This window comes from Hippocampus comes, unplaced genomic scaffold, assembly GCF_001891065.2.
Source record: "Hippocampus comes isolate QL1 unplaced genomic scaffold, H_comes_QL1_v1.1 scaffold118, whole genome shotgun sequence".
NCBI classification, from domain to species: Eukaryota; Metazoa; Chordata; class Actinopteri; order Syngnathiformes; family Syngnathidae; genus Hippocampus; species Hippocampus comes.
In genome coordinates, this window is record NW_017805461.1 from 1,778,851 (window position 1) to 1,802,044 (window position 23,194).

A 23,194-nucleotide genomic window follows, 5' to 3' on the forward strand; every position below is an offset into this window, starting at 1 on the left:
TTTTCTTCCCTCCTTCTCTTCTCTTTTACTTGGTCACATACATCCTCACACATACATAGACACAAACACACATATATACACAGACGAGGACTCCAGTCCTGCTATGGCCAACACCACCAGCCCAGAGGAGAGCTCTCCCGCCCAGGGCGCCGTAGCACCATCGGAGCCTGACCTGGAAACTAACGTAGAACCGGACTCAGCAGCAAAGCCTGAGCCCAGCGAGGCCTGTTGTGAGAGAGAGGATGAAGAAGAGGAAGAGCAAACAGCACCAGGGCAGGAGAATGCTCGAGGTCAGAGTGTGGAGCCGGAGTGGGTGGAGGAGAGATTCAGGATCAATAGGAAGAAATTGGAGACCATGTTATATGGTGAGTCAACACATATCACACAATTTTAACACAATTTTGGGCAATATGCAAAAGCCGTGTGCATTTAAATTAATGTCATTTCTGTATGTTTTTAAGTAAAATGATTGAGTCATTTTTCTGATGAAAAACACATTACAAAAATTAATGTATTTTTGGTGAGGGTAAAACGGATTCCATTGACTCAACACTGATTTGAGACAAGGTGTTTTCAGTGGTAAGCGTGGTAGTGGAATGAATGAAATTAAAGTCACAGAGCATCACTGTCTACTTTATACTGTATGTAACCTTTTGGTTCTATCATGGCCATTTTTGGCCAATTGAAACCCATGAAAACCATGATTTCAACTCCTTGTTTCTGACTGGACTGAATCATATAATTTGTTCTTTTTCGATGATAATTATGATTCCATCCATCCATTTTCTAATGTGCTTTTCCTCACAAGGGTAACGGGCATGCTGGAGCCTATCCTAGCTGTCTTCGGGCAGTAGGCGGGGTATACCCTGAACTGGTTGCCAGCCAGTCCCAGGGCACATAGATGAACAACCATTCTTGCTCACACTCATACCTAGGGACGATTTAGAGTGTTCCATTAGCCTGCCATGCATGTTTTTGGAATGTAGGAGCAAACCAGATTACCCGGAGAAAACCCATGCAGGTACGGGGAGAACATGCAACCTCAACATGGGAAGGCTGGAGCCGGAATCAAACCCCGCACCTCTGCACTGTGAGGCGGACGTGTTAACCAGTCGATCACCGTGCCGTTCATTATGATGATGATGTTGATTCTCAACTCAACTCAACTCCACTGTATTTATAGAGCACTTTCAAACAGCCATCGCTGCATACAAAGTGCTGTACATGGTTATTCGTATTATTATTATTATCATCAGATTACAGTCAATCATTAATCCATTTTCAGACAAGGGAGTAAGTTCATGTGATAATAGGAGTGGAAATAAGAAGTGGAGATAACTTCTGCTGACCATGGAGAGGACTTACCTTTTAATTTAGGAAGTTTAAGCATCTGTGCGCTGAATAAAAGTGGGGGACATTTCATAATAATGACGAGAACTGATGTTAGTTATAAATTAACGTAAAATGCAAAATTACAAACTGTCTGCGCCTTGTCAAAAAGGGCCATAAACAACATTGCACAAGGCCTGGAGGTTAATCGAAGGAGATTTTTTATTGCGGCCAGCCTAAATGCTGTACCGCGAGTCTCTCAAAGCCTCCAGCTTGTTGCCACCATCCATGCAGGAAAGTCATGTACAGGTATTATCATGAATGATTAATGACACCCAACGGGTGATGCATTCATAAGTCTTATTGCTATTATCATGCCTGTCTGGGATGAGGACGTAACTGCCGCCATTATTTATCTCAGCCTGGCGGCTTTATGACGAATGCCTCCACTGTGCCACTGTGGAGATTCATTGTGTCACCGCTATACATTTGCAGTGGTGGGAAGTAACGAAGTACAAATACTTTCTGTTTGTTAACTTTTACTTGGGAACAAGACTTGAACCAATACTTTTTTTTTCTTTTACACTGGCATCTGTACTTTTACTTAAGTACACTCATCGCTTTGTTTTTGACACAGACTCTCCATGGACTGAATGAATTCTGCTGTGATACTTTATTGTGTTTGAACAGCCTCAGTAAGGCTGTAAATACTGTATCTCGTTAGATTGTCCTCTCTTTGAATGTGAGGTGCTTGAGTGGATTTTTCTACACAAAACTTCTCAGTTTTGTATTTGTGGTCTATTTTTTGTGGTTGATTGGGACATATTTGCGTCACTAAATGTCATTGGCGTCATTAGCCGTTTCCAGGCTAATTTGTGGGCCCCCACCGCCCCCAATCTTTGCCACCTCCTCTCTTGACCCTATACTATTCTCTAGCCATTCCTCAGCTCTCGCAAGAGTTACCCTTAGTGATGGTGGGTAGGCTGTCCAGGCACTACCCCCAACCCTGTAAATGTCACAGCGGAGACGTGGCCTTTTAAAATTGTTTATGTTCCAAGCAATTTCTCATTCCTTTTGTGCCAGTTGCTTGGCTAACGTCAACATTAAAAAGCTGTTTGGAGAGTTGCAGTCTGGAAGAATTTATTCGAAAAGTATAAACAAAAATGGAAAACAACTCTCAACTCTTCTACTGCCAAGTTTAATTCAATTTAATTATTATTATTATTATTTATTTTTTTTTCCAAGGCAAGGTAGCTTTGCCTATATAGTGCATTTAAGTAACTCAATGTTCTTCATCGTTACATACCGTAATTTAAAAAAAATAACATTTAAATTTGTCACCAAAATAATGTACGCCAATTAAAGCAAAGAAGAAAACAAAAACAGAATAATTTAAAACGTTCCAATTTAAATAAAACGTATTTTACTGAAATTACTAAAAGAGTGTAGATGTACTACAGTATTTAGGTCACTGATGGTGTAGTGGTTAATTCGACTGACTTGACTGTATTCATTCTGGGTTCAGTTCTCACCCAGTGACTATATGAATGTGCAATTGAACGGGTGTCTATTTCTTCCTTGTGAATGACGAGTGACCATTCCTGGGTGTTGTCTTAGATAGTTCCAACTCAGCTGTGACTGAACAGGATTTACATAAAATGGATGGATGATTTTATACACGGTATGTATGTAATGTATCCTGCTAAGCCAATATGTACGCAAGTACGACACATTTACAAATGAATACCATTTATTTTTTGTATGGCAGAATGGTAACGGTCGTGTGAATGAAGTTGATTAAAAAAACAAACAAAAAAAAAACGTGACAGTGGTTGATCTCTTCATTTGTACAACTTGAATTCTTGCAGTACTTGCACTTTCTAAAATTATATCCATTTCTTAACAAGTGTATATTGATATCGGTCTTTGCTTGATCCCGAAAGACGGGACCGCGGTGATTTCTAGTGATTTAAATCTGTTTCATTTTGTTTGCGTTTATTTTAACTGTGTTTGTTGCAGCTCCAAGGGTTGGAGATGCTATGACAGGCGAGGAGTTTTTTGAGAGAGTAAGTCACACATCAAACGTGCAACATTTCATTCGGAAGACAAAACAAATGAAAGTTTCCTACTCAGAAGTGACCATTGCTAACATTGGTGCATAAACTTGAGTGAGTACTTATGGCTGACGGATTGGTGCACCTCTGTGAAAAAATCCTGTGATAACAGGTGTCCTCGGTGTCATGATTACAATCTTTGAAATGCAAATGGGCCTTTGTATTCTAAGAATCTGTACACGCTGCAAATATTCTCGAGGCCTACGGTGACAGACGGCTTACTCCCTCTTCACAGCTCTTTTTCACTCTCCTCATTGTTTCGGCCTTCACAGGTGATGAAAGAAACTGACACTCAGGTGAAATGGCCTTCCAAATTGAAGATCGGAGCCAAGTCAAAGAAAGGTTGCAGATTCTTGATGTCACTCACATCCTATAATTTGATCCTTTCTGTTGTTCCCTGTTCATTTCCATATCAATCCCTTTCCAGTGAAACTACATGGCACAATTTTAGATTATAGATGATATCACACTGAGCTGTTACCTCTTGCAGACCCACATGTGAAGGTGGAAGGGAAGAAAGCCAATGTTTTGCAAGCCAAAAAGAAGATTCTAGAAGTTCTCGAAACTCGGGTACTTATTGTAATATTAAGCACACTTAGTATACTTATATAAGTGGCGATGTGGAATGAAGTCTTGATTGCATTGAAATACTCAGGTAAACAAGGTGACCCTCAAAATGGACGTGGCTTACACAGAGCATTCCCATGTGATTGGCAAAGGTGGCGGAAACATCAAGAAGGTAATGGAAGTCACTTCCTGTCATATCCATTTCCCAGACTCCAACCGCCACAACGCTGCAGGGGAGAAAAGCAACCAGGTATGCGTATGGAACCAAAGGAATCAATTAAGAGAGACAATCACCTTTATAAAAGAAAAGAAAACGAAATTTCCTTTTTACTATTACCAGGTGTCAATTGCTGGACCCATCGAGGGAGTGGAAGACGCCAGGAGGAGAATTAGAGTGAGTGGTCCATTAAGTGGCCGGCTGTGCATTTAGTAGCTGGGCCTTCAGTGAAGTCAAAACATACTCACGAGTTTTGCTCTGACCAACCAAACAGGGGAGGGAAGAACACTGATGTCATCAAGCTGGCCCTCAAGAGAGGAAATTGATACCGGATTTGTTGAGGAAACAGTCTTATTGCTAATATACAGTACAACAGATTTTGAATGCCCGAGGTAGATTAAAATTCTCGTCAAATCAAGTGAAGTCAGTTGCGTTGAAAGAGCACCAAATCACAACAGAAGTTATCTCAAGGCCCTTGACACCATGAGCAGGTCAAAAACCTCACTACTGAAACATATATACAGTTTGTATTTAAGAAAACCAACTGAATCCCACATGAACAAACACTTGTTGATGGAAGCCAGGAAAAAAGTCCCTTTAAGGAAGAAACATGAAACAGAAATCATGTTTTGGGGAGCAAAAGCCTGCCTTGGCCGATTGGTTTGAGATAGACACAGTGTAGATGGAATAGAGTAGACAGAGTGTATCGACTTCTGTCCCAGAGGGGAAGATAGACAGGATAGAGAGGTTGAGCAGCCAGGAGAGGGAGGGCGGCCAATGAGCACAACGACAGCCCTGTCAACGATAGAACAGTTCCATTATACACAGTATGACGAAATCTAGCGTTGTACTGGAAGCATCGCAACCAAGACAAACATTATGAAATGAAGGAAATAGACTACTGTGAATAAATTACTTTCATTCCATGGCACAAATATGAGCAATTAGGTTGTGAATGAAGATCAGTGCTTCTGACACTTTAAAGGCCACAGAAAAGGCCTTGCTGGAAAGTGGCCAGCCACAAATAGGACTACAGTACTTATAATTTGAGTGTACTTATGGATTTACTTTTAATTTTCCCAGGATATTTTTTTTCATTTCCGTCTGGACTCACAGATCAATAGAATAATAAATACAACACCTGACCCACAATTACATAGCCATAAAGTGGTGCCGATTGCAGTATTTGGCAAAAGGGTTCAACGTGTCTTTTTCTGACATCAACTCATCCACTTCATCATCTTTCTTTTCTTTTGTATTCTGTTTTTTTTTGTTTGTTTATGTGCTAGGATCTGCAGCCACTGACTTTAACCTTTGACCTGCCTGTCAGCCTGGCCCCTCAGCCCCTGCCAGATGCCAACTCACCTCTCATCCAGCAGGTGGTGCAGACGTTAGGGGTGAGTGTGAGCTTCAGAACGGTACCACCGCAGCCTCAGGCTCAGCCTGCCTTCTTTGGGAGCTGTTGCACAGTGTGGGGCCTGCAGGGTAACACCCCTGCCGTTAAGGTCAGTGTGACACAGTCAGTGCGGTAAGCATCTACGAACACACACCAGCTGTAAGCACGGCAACGTGTTCCCATGTATTACGTGGCAGAAGGCGACCTGTGTTCTGATGGAGCTGCTCGTGGGTTCAGAGGTAACAGGGAGCGTTGTGACCAGCCAGCTGGATGTCACCTCGCAGCAGCATCTCTTCTTGCTGGGGCAGAACGGAGCTCACTTCCTCAGTGTCATGCATCACACCCAGACGCAGATCATTCTACCGGACCTCAGCGCACCCCAGAACCTCCCCTCACTGGTCATCCAGGGCAGCCCTGATGGAGTGTGTCTGGCCCGGCAGCAGCTCATGGTATGTTTCTAGTGGCTGTCTGAAAAAAAAGTCAATGGTGAAAATGTGTGAATTTTGTCAATGACAAAACAAGATTTTAGAAGCCACGCTCTTGACTCAATGCCAAATGGCAAACTTCCGATGTCACAGTGTTGGGAAACATTTCACAGTAGCACTCTATTGTAAAATTAAAAGTTCAAAAAAAATAAAACATAGGTTATTGACGGGGTAGTGGGACATTTGCCTTACTGGTATAGGCTGCTTGGGTTCAGTTGCCACTCAGTGCTGGGATAGTTCTTTGTCTAAGATGTGCCCTGTGTTTGTCTAACAACCAGTCTAGGATGTACTGCGGCCGGGGATAGGCTCCAGCTGCTTGTGACCCTGAACAGGAAGAATTGAAAATTGCTGGATGGAGAATCAAACAATGAAAGCGAATGTAATTGAGCTGACAGTCACACACACTGTGTTAGTGTTTTGATGCATCCTTTTAAGGAGTGTGGCCCATTGAGTGACATCATGAGCTGCAGTCAGTCAGATTGGCTGTATGTGGCATGATTAGTTCAGTGTTAGAATCTGTTCCATGCTTCTTATGAGTGTTTTCATTTTGTGTGTGTACTATCGTGGATCAGTGACAGTATATAAAAAAAAAAATTATATATATATATATATAGTTTACAGTATTTAAACAGTATTTAAAACCATCATTGTATCGTTAAATATATGACAGTCAATCAATATCCTCTCCTTTTTTTTTTTAACTTCAAACAAGCAGTGGCATGTCTGAATCTCACTCTGCTTAACGTTTACTACAGGGCAAGAACAACACCAAAAAACACGAAGCGACAGCTTGAAACTCAAAGAAAAGATTAGGGAACTCATAAGTCAAAGTAAAACTATACTGGAAAATGAAAACAGTTTGCATGGTGCTAACTGAGCGATGAGCCATTCCGATCCATAAAATGTCATATTTCGGAATCATCGTCAACACCCCCCCCCCCGTATTTTCTTTTTTTTTTTTTGATATTGTTTTGTATCCTCTCTCTGCACTCGTATTTCAGACTTCTGTGTAGCACACTGCATTCACACTGCGATACACAAACATGGGAGCACAAAACAAACAGTCTTTGAAATTCCTTGGCAAAATGGTGAAGGGTTCAACTGAGCATGGAGAATAAACAAGAGCTGCACAAATGCTTCGGAGGAATTTAAAGTGTATTATATATTCTGCAGGGCGGCACGGAGGGCAACTGGTTAGCACGTCTGCCTCTCACAGCTTCGAGGTGTAAAGTTTGATTCTGGCTCCGGCCTTCCTGTTTGGAGTTTGCATGTTCGGGTACTCCGGTTTCCTCCTGCATTCCAAAAACATGCTTGGCAGGTTACTGGAACACTCTAAATCGTCCCTGGGCGTGATTGTGAGTGCGAATGGTTGTTTATCTATGTATGCCTTTCGATTGTCTGATAACCAGTTCAGGGTGTATCCCGGCTACTGCCCCGAAGACAGCTGGGACAGGCTCCAGCATCCCCGCAACCCTTGTGAGGATAAGAAGATTGGAAAATACATGTATTCTCTCCTCCATGTTTTTGCGTTTGCTGCATGTGACAAAGGTTGACAGAAGTCTACACAAAAGCTTGAGGAAGAAGCACAGAGTGAGAATTGTTCACACTAAAACAGCAGATAGTGGTGAGATACCATACCGACATAAGCAGTTAGCCATTTGGCATTGAGTCATTAGTGTGACACTATAGGTGGGCAGACTACAACCACAATAATAAACTCAGAAGAGTGGTGTCAGTGTCTCGAAGAAACAGCTGCAGGTGGCGGTATCTGGTGAAGTGTCATGTTTTTTAACAAAAAGTATTTGAGTCTGTGTATTTTTATTTTTTTTTTGTCTGTGTACACATAGGACTGTCTGCCTGTGTGCTTGATGTTTGACATGCGGGAAGATGTGGAGGCAGATCCCTGTGCGCTGGCTCAGATGATGCAAAACCTTGGAGTCTTCATAAGTGTCAAGCCCAAAGTAAAGCAGACCAACAAGGTATATTATTTACACTGTTCAATTGTGCATCCTTCCCTAGCGTTATCTCTCAGTCATACCGATTTGTATTTTGCTTTACTTTCATTCCCCTTATTTACATAGATTGTGCTTTTTTTCTTAAATATTACTGCCTGTATATATCTATTACAGTCGGTGGTGGTGAAAGGTCTCGAAAGGAACATCCAGTGTCTTTATGAGGCCCGTCGGCTGTTGCTGGGCTTGGATTCTTATGACTCCACCAAGGTAACCAATGTGGCCCCTGATCCCATTCTGGCTGGGAATGAGTTGACCAGCTATTGGCTCAACATGTTACTACAGCAGCTGCGTCTTTCGGAACATGGTGAGCTCACGCACGATGTAAGTGTTCGAATACTTTTTTAAGTTTTGTAAATTCTTGGATTTTCTCACCCATCATTTGTTTGTATGCAGTTTATTGTCTGCTCATTAGAATTTTATAATAGGTGACAGTTAGCATTTTATGTTGAATGTTCAGTAAAGTGCTTTGTTCCAGCTGCAGCTGTTGTGAAAGCGCGATATAAATAAAGATGTATTGTATTGAATTGGATTCATGAATATTTACACTCAACTAAAATCTAGTGCTGATAGAAATTTTATAGGAGTTAAAAAAGATACAAGGTGACAAGTATAGTTCCCACACGGTTGCACTGAAACTACAAGAATGATTATAAGCGATTGTTAAATTAATACATCTCTGGCAGTACTGTATCACTCAAAATTGAACATTACATTTGCCTATCTGGTTTTGGATCTCATTATATTGCTTAAGTAGTCATAATACTATGGCTCATCATTTTTGGACAGACTGACATCCCAATCAAATGCCATTTTCAAAAAACTTCCCTATCTTAAACAGGCCCCATCCCTGCACCTATTACAGAGGTTCAAAGTGGTACAAAGGCTCGCCCCTCACCTCCACCCGGGCTACCCTCTCCCACTGACGAAGTGCGGGCAGGACTGAAGGGAACAGACAGTCGTCCACTGGAGAAGGTGTTTAATAACTTTCACCGCTGGAAGAAAAGAACAAACAAATTCGAAGGGTCATTTTCTGTTTTCAAGATGGCCTTTCTGTTTAGATCCTCGAAAATGATGACCAGTCTGGCCAATCGGATGATGAGAGCTCGAAGGACATGGTGATGATGACATCATTAGAGGATGCAATCAACATCTCCACTGGCCCTAGGGTGACAATGATGGGTCGGAGGGGGAGTCTACAGGGTCCAGAGATGAGCAAAGTTTTCAACCAAGCCCGACGCCACTCTACAGGGCAGGCGTTTACCTGCAGGTGAATGTCAAGACAATCATGACTACTGAGATGGCAGACTGTTGCCAAAAATTTAATGTCCTGGGTTTGCACCTTTATAATAGTTAGCCTGTTGACCTCATTTGCTCAGTTATTTCATTTAGTCATTCATCCATCAATTTTCTACACCACTTGTTCTCATTAGGGTTACAGGTGAGGAATAATGAGCACTCTGAAATAGCAGTCAGTGTGAGCACAAAACCGTTATTCTTCTGAAAAAAAGCAAAAAGCAAAAAAAAAAAAAAAAAAGTCGGTGAAAGCCTATTAGAACCGCTGAGATGTACTTTGTGGGCAAACAGAGGAACTTTGAATGGTGGCAATTGTGTGCAGAATCACATTTAAAATGAGATTGACTGTGATAGTTAATTCTGAAGACAGCAACATCCCATTTATGAAAGTGCGCCCGCTTGTGCAACTGCATGATTTCAGATGTTTTTTAACTTCGTTTTTCGAAAACATATAGGCACAAAAAAAAATCCATTGTATTATACAGATTGTAGGCCACATAAACGATTGGAACAGTCAACAATGATTTATCTTGGTCTCATTTTTAGATCACAAAAACCTGGCATTTGAACAGGGGTGTGTAGACTTTCTATATCCACTGTAAGGAACCTCTGTTTTTTGAGTATGGAAATAAGCCAGAGAAGCCGCAGAAAACCCAGGAATAGTATCTCTCCTCAACTAGTTGCCTTTTAAAAAAAACTGAATATAGCTTAGCTGTGTGTACATTCCATGGTTATCCTGAGTCTAAATGCTGCCCTTGACATGTCTGCTGTACTTGATGTTGTTGCGTTGTGTGAATAGGGCTGCTTTGTTTGCTTCTACACAACCACCCAAGTTAATCCTTGTGCATGTGTGTTATCTCCTGATTGCACAAGGATGCTGAATGCAGAAATGGAGCGAGGGAGGATGGAGCGGAGGAATAGCCTTAGGAGAGACGTGATGCTGTCCCGGGATGTTTGCGCAGATGTCTCGGAATCGGAGGTGTAAAAGAACACACAGCACTTTCTTTTCACTGCTCTAATGTACTTGACAGCTGTGCAAATTAACGCTTGGGTGCATACATTGCTTCAAACTCATGTCAAGGACCATTTAAAAGAAGCATACAAGGAAGACATGGTTCACAATTTTTATGTTTGTACCTGCATGTGGCGCTTTCTGGTTGATTTCTGGCCTTTTTTGAGAACTTCTATGTAACACCTCACACTCCAAAATTTGCAAAAATATAAACAGGCTTTCCACTATGGTGCTTGTAGGTGGTGGTGTAAGTATTGGTATATATGACGTAAATGGGGTTTAACATGGCTGCATTCAGAGGGATGGAATCGATTTTCAACTCCATGCATTATTTACCTACTTTATATCCCGTTTGTGCTCTGTAGGTTTATGACTATGAGAAGAAGAAATTGCTGGCGACCAGAGGTTAGTGCCTCTAAATGTTTAATTCCTTTTCAGGTCTTAAACTGTGTCTTCTGATGCTAAGCAAAGAGTTTAGAGCAAAGCTGATCTTATATTCATTGATCTGTGTCCACCGTGTACTGCACTGCAAAGTCAAATCACTTCATCAATGAATTAACCAATCAGGCAGACATGTTTAGTGAGTCATTCGTGTCCAACAAATCAATTCAAGTCTGCCTGAAGCTGAAAAAAAAAATGGAGAAAGCTACTTATTACTAGTTTCCATGTTGACATCCTGGATGTGTAGTGGCCCAGTGTCCCAATACTTTTGTACTTTTTTAAAAGGATGCGAGCCCGTTGCGCAAAGAATCCCACACATTATAATCAAATCCACAGGCACACACACGCACACGCACACACACACACACACACACACACACACACACACACACACACACACACACACACACACACACACACACACACAAACACACACACACACACACACACACACACGCAATGCTTCTTCATCCATCATACAGAAAGATAGATACAGGGAAGATTAGCAGTGAAATCGGCCAAAATTGCCTCAGTGTTGTTTTATTATGGTATTATGAATTAGCTGTTTGAATGGGCCATCTGCCTTCTAGTCATTTAAACACACATATTCCACTCCATGGATGCACACCCTCTGGGCAGTGGTGTGTGCTTAAGCAGGTTTGACAGACTCGGTTTCTATCTCTGTGTTTCGTGCTGCGGTGTTGCTTGTTTTTCATTTGTGTGTCTCAATTTCACCAATTTGAGCTTGATTAAATATGCTGCACACTGGCAACCAGAAGTATTCTTCCAGATGAATTATTTAACACCTGAACTGACTTTGTCCATTCTGTGAATTTTGGAAGTAGAGGGGGAACAAATGCAGTGATGGACAGACTGCATTGATTTGTTCTTGCCATGACTAGTCTCCCACAGCTTTTTTGAGCTGTCTATCAAATGCTATTTTATTTTTTATTGATTTGTCTTCCAACAACTTCATATTGACCAAGTCAGAATTACAGCACCACACTGTGCGTAAGATAGAAAAGTGGCAAAAATACTCACACTGGATACCGCATAGAAGTTCAGATCCCAGAAAAAAAAAAAAAGCATTGATTTGACTCCTATCAACTCCCATATAAATAGGGGAACGTAAAAAAAAAAAAGACTGAATTGTACTTCTGTTAAGTATAAAAGTAAAAAAATGCATTTTTACTGTCAGCAATGTACAATACAGGTTTTGAAAACTTGTCACATAGACATCTTCCCTACCCACAAAATATTTTCCCTCTTTTATTAATTTGCATAGAGCTCATACTGAGAAGAAAAACAAAATCCCGAAACACAGTTTTGCCGTTAGCTAAATTCTGACAGGATAATCCCGACTGGGCTGACAACAGGTCATGCATGAGCGAAACAAAACAACGTGACAGAAAATGCTAAATTAGTTGATGATAAAAATGTAAGGATAGAGAGCACACATATCTATATTCAATGGTGGGGAGTAAAAAGTCCTCAGAAAAGTAAATACTCATTCGCCAACAACACATCTCTTTAACCACTGTACACCACAGTTAATTATGTCAAGCATTTAAAGTAAGTAAAAACATAATCGAGATTCCAAATGCTCACACGTTAAAAATACTTTTTCTTCCAGTGTTTAAGGACATTGAATACCAATTACTTCCTATTCTCAAGTACATTACAGCAAATGTCATATACTCACGTAACAGCCCACACCAGTGGCCCTCAAATATTTTGCACCAAGTACCACCTCAAAAATAATACAAAAAGACCCATGTGTTGATCAAAAATGATGCTGAGATTTTATTCCTAAAAAGTATAGTTCATTGTTTTAAGTCACTCTAACACAGTTGGACAATTTGAACATTATCAGGCTCCTAAACATAGAAAATTTAAATGAACCATACTTAAATTATTTCATAAAAACGTATTGTACATTTCATTTACATTAAAAAAATGTACCTAAATAACATGGGTAGATTAAAAAAAAAAGATTTGAATCGGAAAATTGGTTTTGATTTGATGAACCGGTTCAAATCGTCACATTTTAAAATTGTTACATCTTTGAATCGTATCACACCACATGTATCAAGATACGTATCAAACTATCTTTTATGAGCGATGAACACCAGACATAAATCGATTTGATGTTGCTGACAATTTGTTGTTTCTTTGTATGGAATTAACTTGGATAGTTTGGGTTTGAAGATCTGTTGTTGCATATTAATAAACGTGTATCATATTACCGGTAAATCAAATCATAATCCCACTGAATCAATGGGAATGGAATCATTTTAATAATAATAATAATAATAAGTACCATAATATAGTCATATATTCATTCATGAGCGGAAGGTTTTTTTTTTTTTTTTTCATGAAACATCATAGCTATAAATGACAATGTATGGTAAAATCTGTATTACGCAATCTTTTATTGGACATGCTTCAAAAGAAAAATTAAAATAGCTCAAAAAACTTGACGTCGTAGAAAAAAAGTTAATATTTTCTAATCAGCATCAAATTTGAAGGACACATCAAGCCATCGCTGATTAAAATTTGCTGTTGACCAGTGGTACGATTTCAAAACAAACAACTCATCTATCCATCCATTATCCGAGTCGATTGTCCTGACAAGGTTCGCGGGCGTGCTGGAATTGTCTTCAATTCTTAAAGAATAATTGCCAATGTGCAGCATAGTTAAACACATTGGCAGTGATCCTGTATACCACCAGTTCAACCAAGCGGTTTTTACAACTACCAAAGACATTGCAAGTTATTTGTACTTTTACTCACGCAAGAGTGCTTTGGAGTTATCTCTGTGTTGTCTTCTTCCAGCGATGCAGAGAAAGCCAGTGGTGACTGAAGTGCGGACACCCACAGACACTTGGAGCGGTCTTGGTTTTTCCAAGTCCATGCCAGCGGAGGCTGTAAAGGAGCTGCGGAACATCAGCCGTCGAAGCTACAAACCCTACTTGAGCACAAGCAGCGGCCAGGTAGAAATCTGCAATGAGCCAGATCAAAAGAGGCAACTTTCACGGGTTTTTCAACAAATGGTGCTAAGTAGTGTTTTTAAAGATCCCTTGAAATATTATGTTGACGTGTCTCTCGATCTGTTTGCTATCTCGCTGAGTGGTGAACAAAGAGAATTTGAATACTCAATTATTCACGCCCTGATTGCATCTCTTTGGTCAGCACGAGCAGTCACATCATCCTGCTTACTTGAACTCTCCATCTCATTTAAAAAAAAAACCCTCAAATGGAGGAGAGATTATCTGACTCGCTGGAGTTTGATGAACGCTCTGCTGCCTTTTATTGTAACGCAGTGGCGGCGGCACGTATAGTGCCTCAGTCGATGGCACTAGTATGTATTTTATATTTCGTACAGAGCCAGCAGTCGTTAGTTTGTTGTTCAGAAATCCCACCACTAGCTGTCAGCGGGATCCCACTAGTGGTAGATAGAAGAATTACTGAATTGAATGTGCAGACTCTGTTACAGTGGATTCAACTTTGGACAGTGCATTTGTTGAGTACAGCTTGGTTGCATTTAACTTTTAAAATGTTTCATAGGTATTTACTTCTTTATTGATTTGCTTAAAAACAGTAGTTCCCAACCACTGGGATGCAGCGGCCAGGCAGTTGTTTATTTATGAGGCTATTTTATTTTGAAAAGTGACCAGATTCGTTCTGTTCAATGAGTAAAAAAAAAAAACTAAACCAAAAAAAAAAAAAATCCAAACCAGACCACGTTCAAAGCCAACTCTGCACAATTTGCAGCAAGCGGCTCCTGAGTTTGCGTTATCATGAGTTATGTATTTTCATGCATTTTGCATTTGTTCTGTGGTGCCCATTGTTAGTGCATTTCAGGAATACATTGCTAATATCGTTATTTGAAATGTGGCCACATGTTTATGGTTTATTTTACATCTACAAAATACCCCAGTTTTTGTGTTGCTCCCATCATTCATGCACTTTGTTTTCTGGTGTCTGCTGTATGTTATCATAGTGACCATATTAAAGCATAGTGACCATATTAAAGCATCGTTACGGTTGTTGTTCTTATGGTGTTCGTGCTGCTAGTAAAGGTACATAAAAATACACGGTGGTTAAGAGTTGGTTGTTTTAGTAGCATTTTTTTTCCTTTTTTATGCCAAGTGACCTTCAAAATAAACAACAGGGCAAATGTAAAATTCTGTTCATTTATGTGAATAGTGACGGATTATTTCTATAGTGTTTCCCTACCAAGGCACATTTTACAGGAGAAAAAGGTCACATAATTTCAACTCAGAGTGAAGTGAAGTGAAAGTTACTTTTGAAAATGAAATTAAATCATTGCGCCATTGCAGTCATGGGCCAACCAAAGCGGGGCAGCGTCTCATGGGAGCAATTCGGACAACTGGAGGGACAGACGCGGATCGCAGCCCGCCTCCTCATCTTCCTCCTCGTCTGCTTCTTCTCCATCCTCCCCACCAACAGCCTCCTACTCATCCTCCGCCCACCTCCCCACGTTCGCATCCAACAGAAACAGAAATGACAAACCCAGTGAGTCCCAGTCAGTCCTTTTCTTCGTACTAGTATGACAAAGTCAGATATTAAGGCTTAGCTTTTAACCCCTCGACGCCTACAGCTGAGGGCTTCCCGGGCTGCAACTATTTTGATGACTTGTGCCCATCAAGGAGGGCATCCACCTGCAGTCAGCGTAGCCCTTCCTCCCAGATAATGGATGATCTACCGGAGCTCCTCAGCCAGCTGGGGTTGATGAAGTACATTGATGTGTTGGAGCAACAAGAGGTACAAAAAAACAAAAAACAAAAACAAAAAGAGCCTTGGTTTTTCAGTATGCTCCTTTTATATCAGTTATTCCATCAATGTTTCAAAGTAACCATCAGGCGTCAGTCCACCAGCAAAAACATGAGTCCATCAGAGATGGGCTGACGGACTTTCCGTGGCTAGTAACGGACAGTTGTAAATGTCTCCCTCTGTAAACTTCAATTCTCAAACAATTGGTTGACCTTCCTTCATCTGGAAGAACACACAGCAATACTGAACTAAATAGAATTAAAATAAACCCTGCAAACTCAAGACAAAAACAAAAGACATTTGAGCTGTAATTTAAGTTAGTTTTAGCTAGTTTTATACACATAAAATGCAGTTTCCGTTTATTTTCCTTGTTTTCATGTACTATAATAACCTCGGTGTTTATTTAGATTGACTACCAGACTTTCCTCACACTGTCTGATGATGATCTGAAGGAAGTGGGCGTATCCACATTTGGAGCCAGACGCAAGATGCTGTTGGCCATCTCAGGTAATATCATAGTTGAGTTCTTCATCTACAGTGGTGATCCGTCATCGAAACAAAACGAAATCTTCTTTTCCAGAGCTAAACAAGAGCAAGAGGAGACCTTCAGACACATCCAGCGTCAAGTCTGGATACCTGGAAGGTGGTGCTAGCGGTCGACTGCCACGCATTGCAGACATGGAAGTCGCTGCTCTGAGTAACCGCTGGTGAAAGGAGCTTTTCGCCAACTTTGATCTTGTCAGTTGTTCTAACAGACTTATCATTTTACTTAAATCAGAAACAACAACGAACAGCATGTAGGCCTTATGCCAACAGCCAAATTCCAAAGGTTTTTATACAAAATAATGACAAAGAGGTCTTCTCTTCCAAACTTAGTTTTTTTTTTTTTAATGTGAAAAAGTCAAATGTTATATGGAAGTTCATGATAGTTCTAAGGTGAGGTTGATGTTTGCCTTTCTTTCTGCAAAATGATGCTTTATGCTTTCACTTCATTAATCACTATTTTGATGCAACTGTAAATAGGTACCCCCCCACCAATAAAAGGATACTATACTGTGATATTAAATAAAACGTTAAAAGTTGATGACTGTAATCTGTATTTGTAATATGTATTAAAATACAGTGGAAAACTGACATTTATTGCCTATCCCTGCTTCATAAAATGAAACTTTAACATGAAATATGATAATTCTAATCTTTTTTAATTGTAGTTTAACATTCGTGTTACTTCTTAACCCAAATCTAGTTTGTTAATTTTCTTCTGTGGGATGTGGGAAGAAAGACCAAAAGTAAATTCACTGATTTATTTTCTGCATATTTGATGATTTCAATTATTACTGAGGAGATTCAGTACTTGGCCCTGTCCATCCATCCATCCATGCATCCATCCATTTTCTGATCCGCTTTATCCTCACATGCTGGAGCATGCTGGAGCCTATGCCGGCTGTCTTCGGGCAGTAGGTGGGGGACACCCTGAGCTGGTTGCCAGCCAAATCGCGAGGCACACAAAGACAAACAACCATTCGCGCTCACAGTCACACCTAGGGACAATTTAGAGTGTTCCTTTTGCCTGCCATGCATGTTTTTGGAAAGTGGGAGGAAACCAGAGAACTCGGAGAAAACCCATGCGACGCGAGCCCTGGTAGAACATGCAATGTCCACACAGGAAGGCTGGAGCCGGAATCAAACCCTGCACCTCTGCTCTGTGAGATGGACAACCAAACCAGTCGACTACTTTGTTGCTAGATTTTGTAACTATTTTATGTTTTTGTTGTTTTTTTTTTTTGAAATACAATTTTTGTTGCATCACTTTAATGCTCTTTGCGTCAACATGCTATAAGCTTAAATGGCAAGTGGCAATGAAACAATGACAAGTTCCACCAGAGGGCACTGGTGTCACTCTGTTTTTAGAAAGTCATATTTGCGTTGCATGAATAACTTTTATGAACAATTACAATAGAATTAGTGATCCCGGCACGAAAGATGAAGTTGATGGAAACAAATGCATTTGCAACAAATAGCTAAGACTAATGGAAAGCACAATTATAGGTGTGAAATTCCTTTTAATTTGGTTGCCTCATTTGAAATGTTCAATTGAATTTATCATCACTGCAACTGCCCATGAGTAATTTCTCATTCAATTCATTTACTGAGGGGCCCATCCACAATTTGATGCTGTCAAGGGGAACTGCCTGGTTGGCAGAGCGTTAAATGAAAACAGTGTGAGCACTTTCCAACTGTGGGAGGGGTCGGTCAGCACTTGGATGCAAATGATCCTGCACAGTACCAGCACGACAGGGTTCACATGCTCCGAGCTGGTTGAGCATGAAAGGGCCCGTGAGTAGAAGTGGTGGGATGTGGCAGATTAGCGAGGGATCATCCCTACTCATTACAATTTATATGCCAATTACTCTGGGAAATTTCAGAGTGGTGAACCTTCAGTTTCATCCGCGGGGCAACGGTGTACTGCTTTGAATTTTGCCAGGTGGCTAATTGCTTTTCCCAAGTGATCGTAGGTCACAGTCGGTCTTTGATTATGCAACCAGCATGGACTTTAAGTGGAAGTAACTGCAAGCAGAGATGGGGAAAGTGGCCATTTTCTCTCATGGCCAAGCCATACTGTAAATTCAGTGACAGTGGTGCCTTCAAGTGTGTGTGTGTGTGTGTGTGTGTGTGTGTGTGTGTGTGTGTGTGTGTGTGTGTGTGTGTGTGTGTGTGATTACTTCAGTCTCCTTGCAAAAAACTCATATCCTAAATCACCTCTCCCCACTCAATTAAATGGAAATTCCAATAATCCGTTCCAGTCTCCTGCCTTCCCCCCTGCCCAATAAACCATCCATCCATTTTCCGATCCGCTTATCTTCACAAGGGTCGCGGGGGGTGCTGGAGCCTATTCTAGCTGTCATCTGGCAGTAGGCGGGGGACGCCCTTTACTGTTTGCCAGCCAATCGCAGGGCACACCGCAGTACCCCGAGAAAACCCACATAGGCACGGGGAGAACATACAAACTCCACACAGGGAGGCCGGAGATGGCAGTGAATCTACGACCTCTGCACAGTGAGTTCGACGCACTAACCACTGGACCACAGGGGTGCCAATAAACAACCCAAAAAAACAAAAACTAATAGAATGCAACAACCTCAGTTTAATGTGCTATGGTGCTTCAGAGAGACCACACTTCAAAGGTTTACCACCAATGTCAGCAGGAGTGCAAGCAAAATGTCATCACAAACGACTTCTAGTACCGGAAATCCCTCAAATGATGAAGTAAGTGCATTGCATGCAAGCTGTAGTAATTCATCCAGCAAATTTGTGATCTTGTGCTATGTCTCCTTTGGGTATCAGTAGCAGAAAGATATCAAACTCCTTTAAAGTGAAGCACAACCCATGTAATATCATGAGCTATTATGAGACCTACGATTATATATATTAAAAAAAAAAACGGACAGTCTTGTGATAATACTTAATAGTGGATTTTTACAATGAATGAACATTGAAAAATAAAATAAAAAATGCATGCTGCCCCTTTAAGTTTTAAAATAACACTGTATCCCTGCGATTGGCTGGCAACTGGTTCGGGGTGTCCCCCGCCTACTGCCCGAAGACAGCTGGGATAGGCTCCAGCACCACCCCGCGACCCTAGTGAGGATAAAGCGGTTCGGAAGATGAATGAATGTACACTGTATCCAACTTTTTGGCTTCAGCTCAACAGATATTGTGCTCCTCCTTTCAGTGTGCACACCTTGGCCACTTGGGTGCAATGTAAAACATTCATTGAGAGACACCCAAAGAAGAGTTTCCCAAATGACTCGGTAAGGTACTGTGATATTAGTCATCTCTCGCAAGAATATATGCCTGTGAGTATTGTTATATTGTCTGATTACATATGGTGTTCCACCGTTGGTCATTTATTCATTCAAACAAAAGTAGTCTTTTAACACCATCTCGTCAAACGGGTATAAAATAATAAGTGGTTGGGGTTGGGGGGGGCAGAGATGGGGGTTATCACTGTCTGACAAATTCAAGATTGAAAACCGATTCAAAAACATGCAAATGATTTTTCTTTGTGGGCAGCACGGTGGAAATCTAAATCTCGGCTCTCACCTTCCCGAGTGGAGTGTGCATGTTGTCCCTGTGCTTGTGTTGGAATCCTCCTATCATGAAAAAAACATGCATGTTAGGTTAATTAAAGACTCTAATTTGCCCATAAGTCTGAGTAGTTTGTCTGTATGTGTCCTGTGATTCAGCCCATGCTGACTCCCGCCGAGCGTCCAATGCCAGATGAATTGAGCTCCAGTTACCCACGGCCCAAATGAGGACAAGCACTTCACGCACACGCAATCAAGCCAGTGAATCATACAAATGAGTTTGAATCTAGCATTTTTTTAAAACATCAAATTCCTATTTCCTGACCAAACTCAAAGCGTTGTTTTGTGATTATTGTAGTGCAGTGAACTCTGGATTGACATTATTAAAGTGCGTCATAAAGATGTCCTACATAAAGTACTGACGGATGTCACATCTAAGCAGCATAACAACAACAAAAAGACAAGATGACGACTGCCAGTAAAAGGCATCCTGACATTTTGCCGGCGAGGCGCAAAGCTGCTTGAGAGATATCTCCAGTCATTAGTCTGTGCGATACTCTCTGGCATGACAACAAAGGAATATGAATAGAATTGGCCCATAGTGATCAGACTGCAATCCTCCTTCACATCATTTTCAGACGCAGCAAGCAGTAGTTGAGAGCAAAGTACAGTAGATAAAAAATACAATAAACATGACCTGCAGGGTGGCTAACAGCAGCAATACAAAGTTAGCGCTTAAACCTCAAACACAGTGGGATTTGAATTATTTAAAACAGAGCCAGTTAATAATCAAGCGATGAACTTGAAAATGCATGGATGGACAATTTGCTCAGCAAATCTAGAATTACATTGGACTGGTTTTAGTATGTGTAAACACACACACACACACACACACACACACACACACACACACACACACACACACACACACACACACACACACAAACTAAATGTGAAAAATATGAAGAGGACATCTGTGATTTACATTTTTTTTTTTGCATGCAACCCATTGGTGGATATAGTTTAGCGAACCTTGCGGCAAAGCTTTACAACGATGTAATAAAAGTTACTTGTCTCACTATAGCCTTTTTGTGTTGTGTAACAATACACTTTACACAAAATATTTATTACCATAGATATGTATGTGACGCTTCCAGACAATTGCAGGTCTCCACTAAGGAGCCTTTTTGGAAAAATTAAAAGTAACAAATAAAGCGGGTGAAACAGGGGAAGAGTGCCCTGAGGATAACTAACTGATTGAAGTGAGTGGGAGTGCAGAGGGACATAATGAGCACATAATAGCTGAATGTGAGTGCCTGGTGTGTGATGAACACATCTCTTTTGTAGCTCAAATTGCACGTTGGTGGGAAGAACAAACCTATCCCATAGCCATGTTTAGATGGTATATTAGAAAAGCTGGTAGAAACAACACATTTTCTTTTGGCATACGCTTGTGGAGTGGGATTTTTCAAACCCATGGGATCAGCGGTCCCATTTAACTATCCACATCACAGGCATCTGTACTCTTTAGGCTTTGCAATTATTTTCCTTATAAAACATATTTGATGTTAATTTTAGCCTCGTATAATTTTTTGTTTTAGTCGGAAGATTAAAAAAGCAGACCTGGCCTCTGTCTCTCTCCCTTATATTGTATTATCTCTTTGCTGTAAAACAAAGCCACATATCTGTGGCTTGGGGTGGCAGTTGCATGAGGCAGAAGATAACTGCCTTTTCATATGCTTATAAAATGACCTTGCCCAAGGAGAAAAACAGACACTTCTTTGAAAGCAGTCATCAGGTAGTATTGGAGCTCTCTCCTTGCATGAAATTTTTCGATGAAATTGTATCTCTCATTACAGAGGCGCCTTGAGACACGAATATTTCGACTTACAAGTTTTTCGAAATAAGAGACCAATTTTTGCGGTATTATCGAGCATCACTTCACAAGAAGCAGCACTTTGGCAGGATCCAATTAGAACAATACCTCAAAAAGAGGCTTAAGCTAATAAAGGTTTTCTTATCTTATCTTAAGCTTTTTATTGCCACTCCCAAATGAAGTTAAAACAAAGAGATTTACACTTTGTGTATTTAAAATGTCCACATACAGTAGCTTAGCCTTTCAGTCTACTAGGTTAATGCTAATGTTAACGCATAATGTGAATTGCCATAGATATACGGACTAAGGAACAGCATCTACGTGTCTCCAGATCTCTCTCTATGTATTATATTGTGGCCAAGGTCGGCACAACAGGAGCAGCAGCACAATGTTGATTGAACTGAAGCAAAAAAGTGTAACATAAAACATTGAAAGGCACTTTTTTAAGCTTTCCACAGTTAATAATATAAGCATCTATATGAGTATTTATTAGATTTGTTTTTTCTGTATAATTTTCAAACCTGGAAGTAAGACGCCTGGTTCACTCAAACCCTGTTCCTCCTCGTAAGGCTACGGTACCCATTTCATGACGTCATCCTAAAGCTGGTTGCTGCGCACACCACCTAAGAAAAAGTATTGAAAAGTTGTTTTTACTAGGCAGCGCCGCTTTTCCATAATTCCAAAACAGCATCACACCACAGAACACTATAAGATCATTGTCATTCATTTGGTTGCCCCTCAGAGTCAATGGCTCACCGTCTTCACTCTGTGGCGTCTCGGCGTCTGCCCACAGCTGCCATCCCAGAAGCGGGAGCCACAGCCGTCGGGCCGGGCAAACGGCGATGTTCCGCTCTGGTGGGTGGAGACCTCCTATTCAAGTGAATGGGAACCAGAATGTGAAAGGAGCTGAACTGTGCTACAAAAATAAAAGTGGTTCACTGGTGGCTGCTGTGAGAAAATCGGGTGTGTTTAGTCCGCACCGGGGTGGCTGGTCACTTTGTGACGTACAAAAGTGAGGGCCCAGTTGTTTTCTCAGATATGGCAGCGCTGATGCTTAGAGTGGAGGAATGAACGGGAACGCTCAGAGGCGCATGAATGCTGGGAAAACAGCATATTTGGCTGTTTGTGGTGACGAATTAGCATTTTAAGTTGATTTAGCATGATATGACCCCTTGAATTCTTTACATTCTATTGAATTATGACATTATTGCATGTTTTTATGAAGTGTAATATTGTAGAGTGCTATTTTTCTTAAAATACACCTAAGCATTTTTGCTGCTGTTTTTGGTAATGCTTGAAAAGTCACGGAACAAATTCAACTTCTATTTCAAGGCAACGATGGATTCTCAAAATGTTGTTCTGTCTTTTGTCTACTCAAGGCAGAGGTCACCTCACCACGCTTTTTGCCCGGATCTCTCTGAGCAGCAAGGGTTTGCACATGGCCCGAATGTTGATTTTTTTTGTCAGGGTTCATTCAAGGTCAAAAACAATCACAAAGATGTTTGTCGGACGTGTGGCAACAGTTCTAACGCTCATAAATGGCTTTTTCTTAATCGGCAGGAAA

The 23,194-nt window shown here is 40.9% G+C and overlaps 1 protein-coding gene across 1 annotated transcript; it reads left to right on the plus strand.

The window, feature by feature from the left end:
- On the plus strand, nucleotides 1-16,724 carry bicc2 (bicaudal C homolog 2). Its single transcript, XM_019874830.1, has 19 exons — nucleotides 1-365; nucleotides 3,349-3,395; nucleotides 3,716-3,785; nucleotides 3,934-4,013; nucleotides 4,099-4,260; nucleotides 4,351-4,404; nucleotides 5,517-5,732; nucleotides 5,821-6,072; nucleotides 7,956-8,087; nucleotides 8,238-8,427; nucleotides 8,962-9,095; nucleotides 9,182-9,390; nucleotides 10,290-10,395; nucleotides 10,794-10,833; nucleotides 13,705-13,862; nucleotides 15,213-15,408; nucleotides 15,494-15,657; nucleotides 16,074-16,173; nucleotides 16,247-16,724. The coding sequence occupies exons 1-19, from the start codon at nucleotides 104-106 to the stop codon at nucleotides 16,375-16,377; spliced, it is 2,703 nt and encodes a 900-aa protein (XP_019730389.1). The 5' UTR covers nucleotides 1-103; the 3' UTR covers nucleotides 16,378-16,724.
- Nucleotides 16,725-23,194: the final 6,470 nt, after the last annotated feature.

Coding starts and splice junctions, on each gene's coding strand:
- bicc2 (XM_019874830.1), top strand. CDS start 104: ATGGCCAACACCACCAGCCCAGAGGAGAGCTCTCCCGCCCAGGGCGCC. Junction 4,261..4,350: donor CAGGGGAGAAAAGCAACCAG/GTATGCGTATGG, acceptor TACTATTACCAG/GTGTCAATTGCTGGACCCAT. Junction 15,409..15,493: donor AAACAGAAATGACAAACCCA/GTGAGTCCCAGT, acceptor CGACGCCTACAG/CTGAGGGCTTCCCGGGCTGC.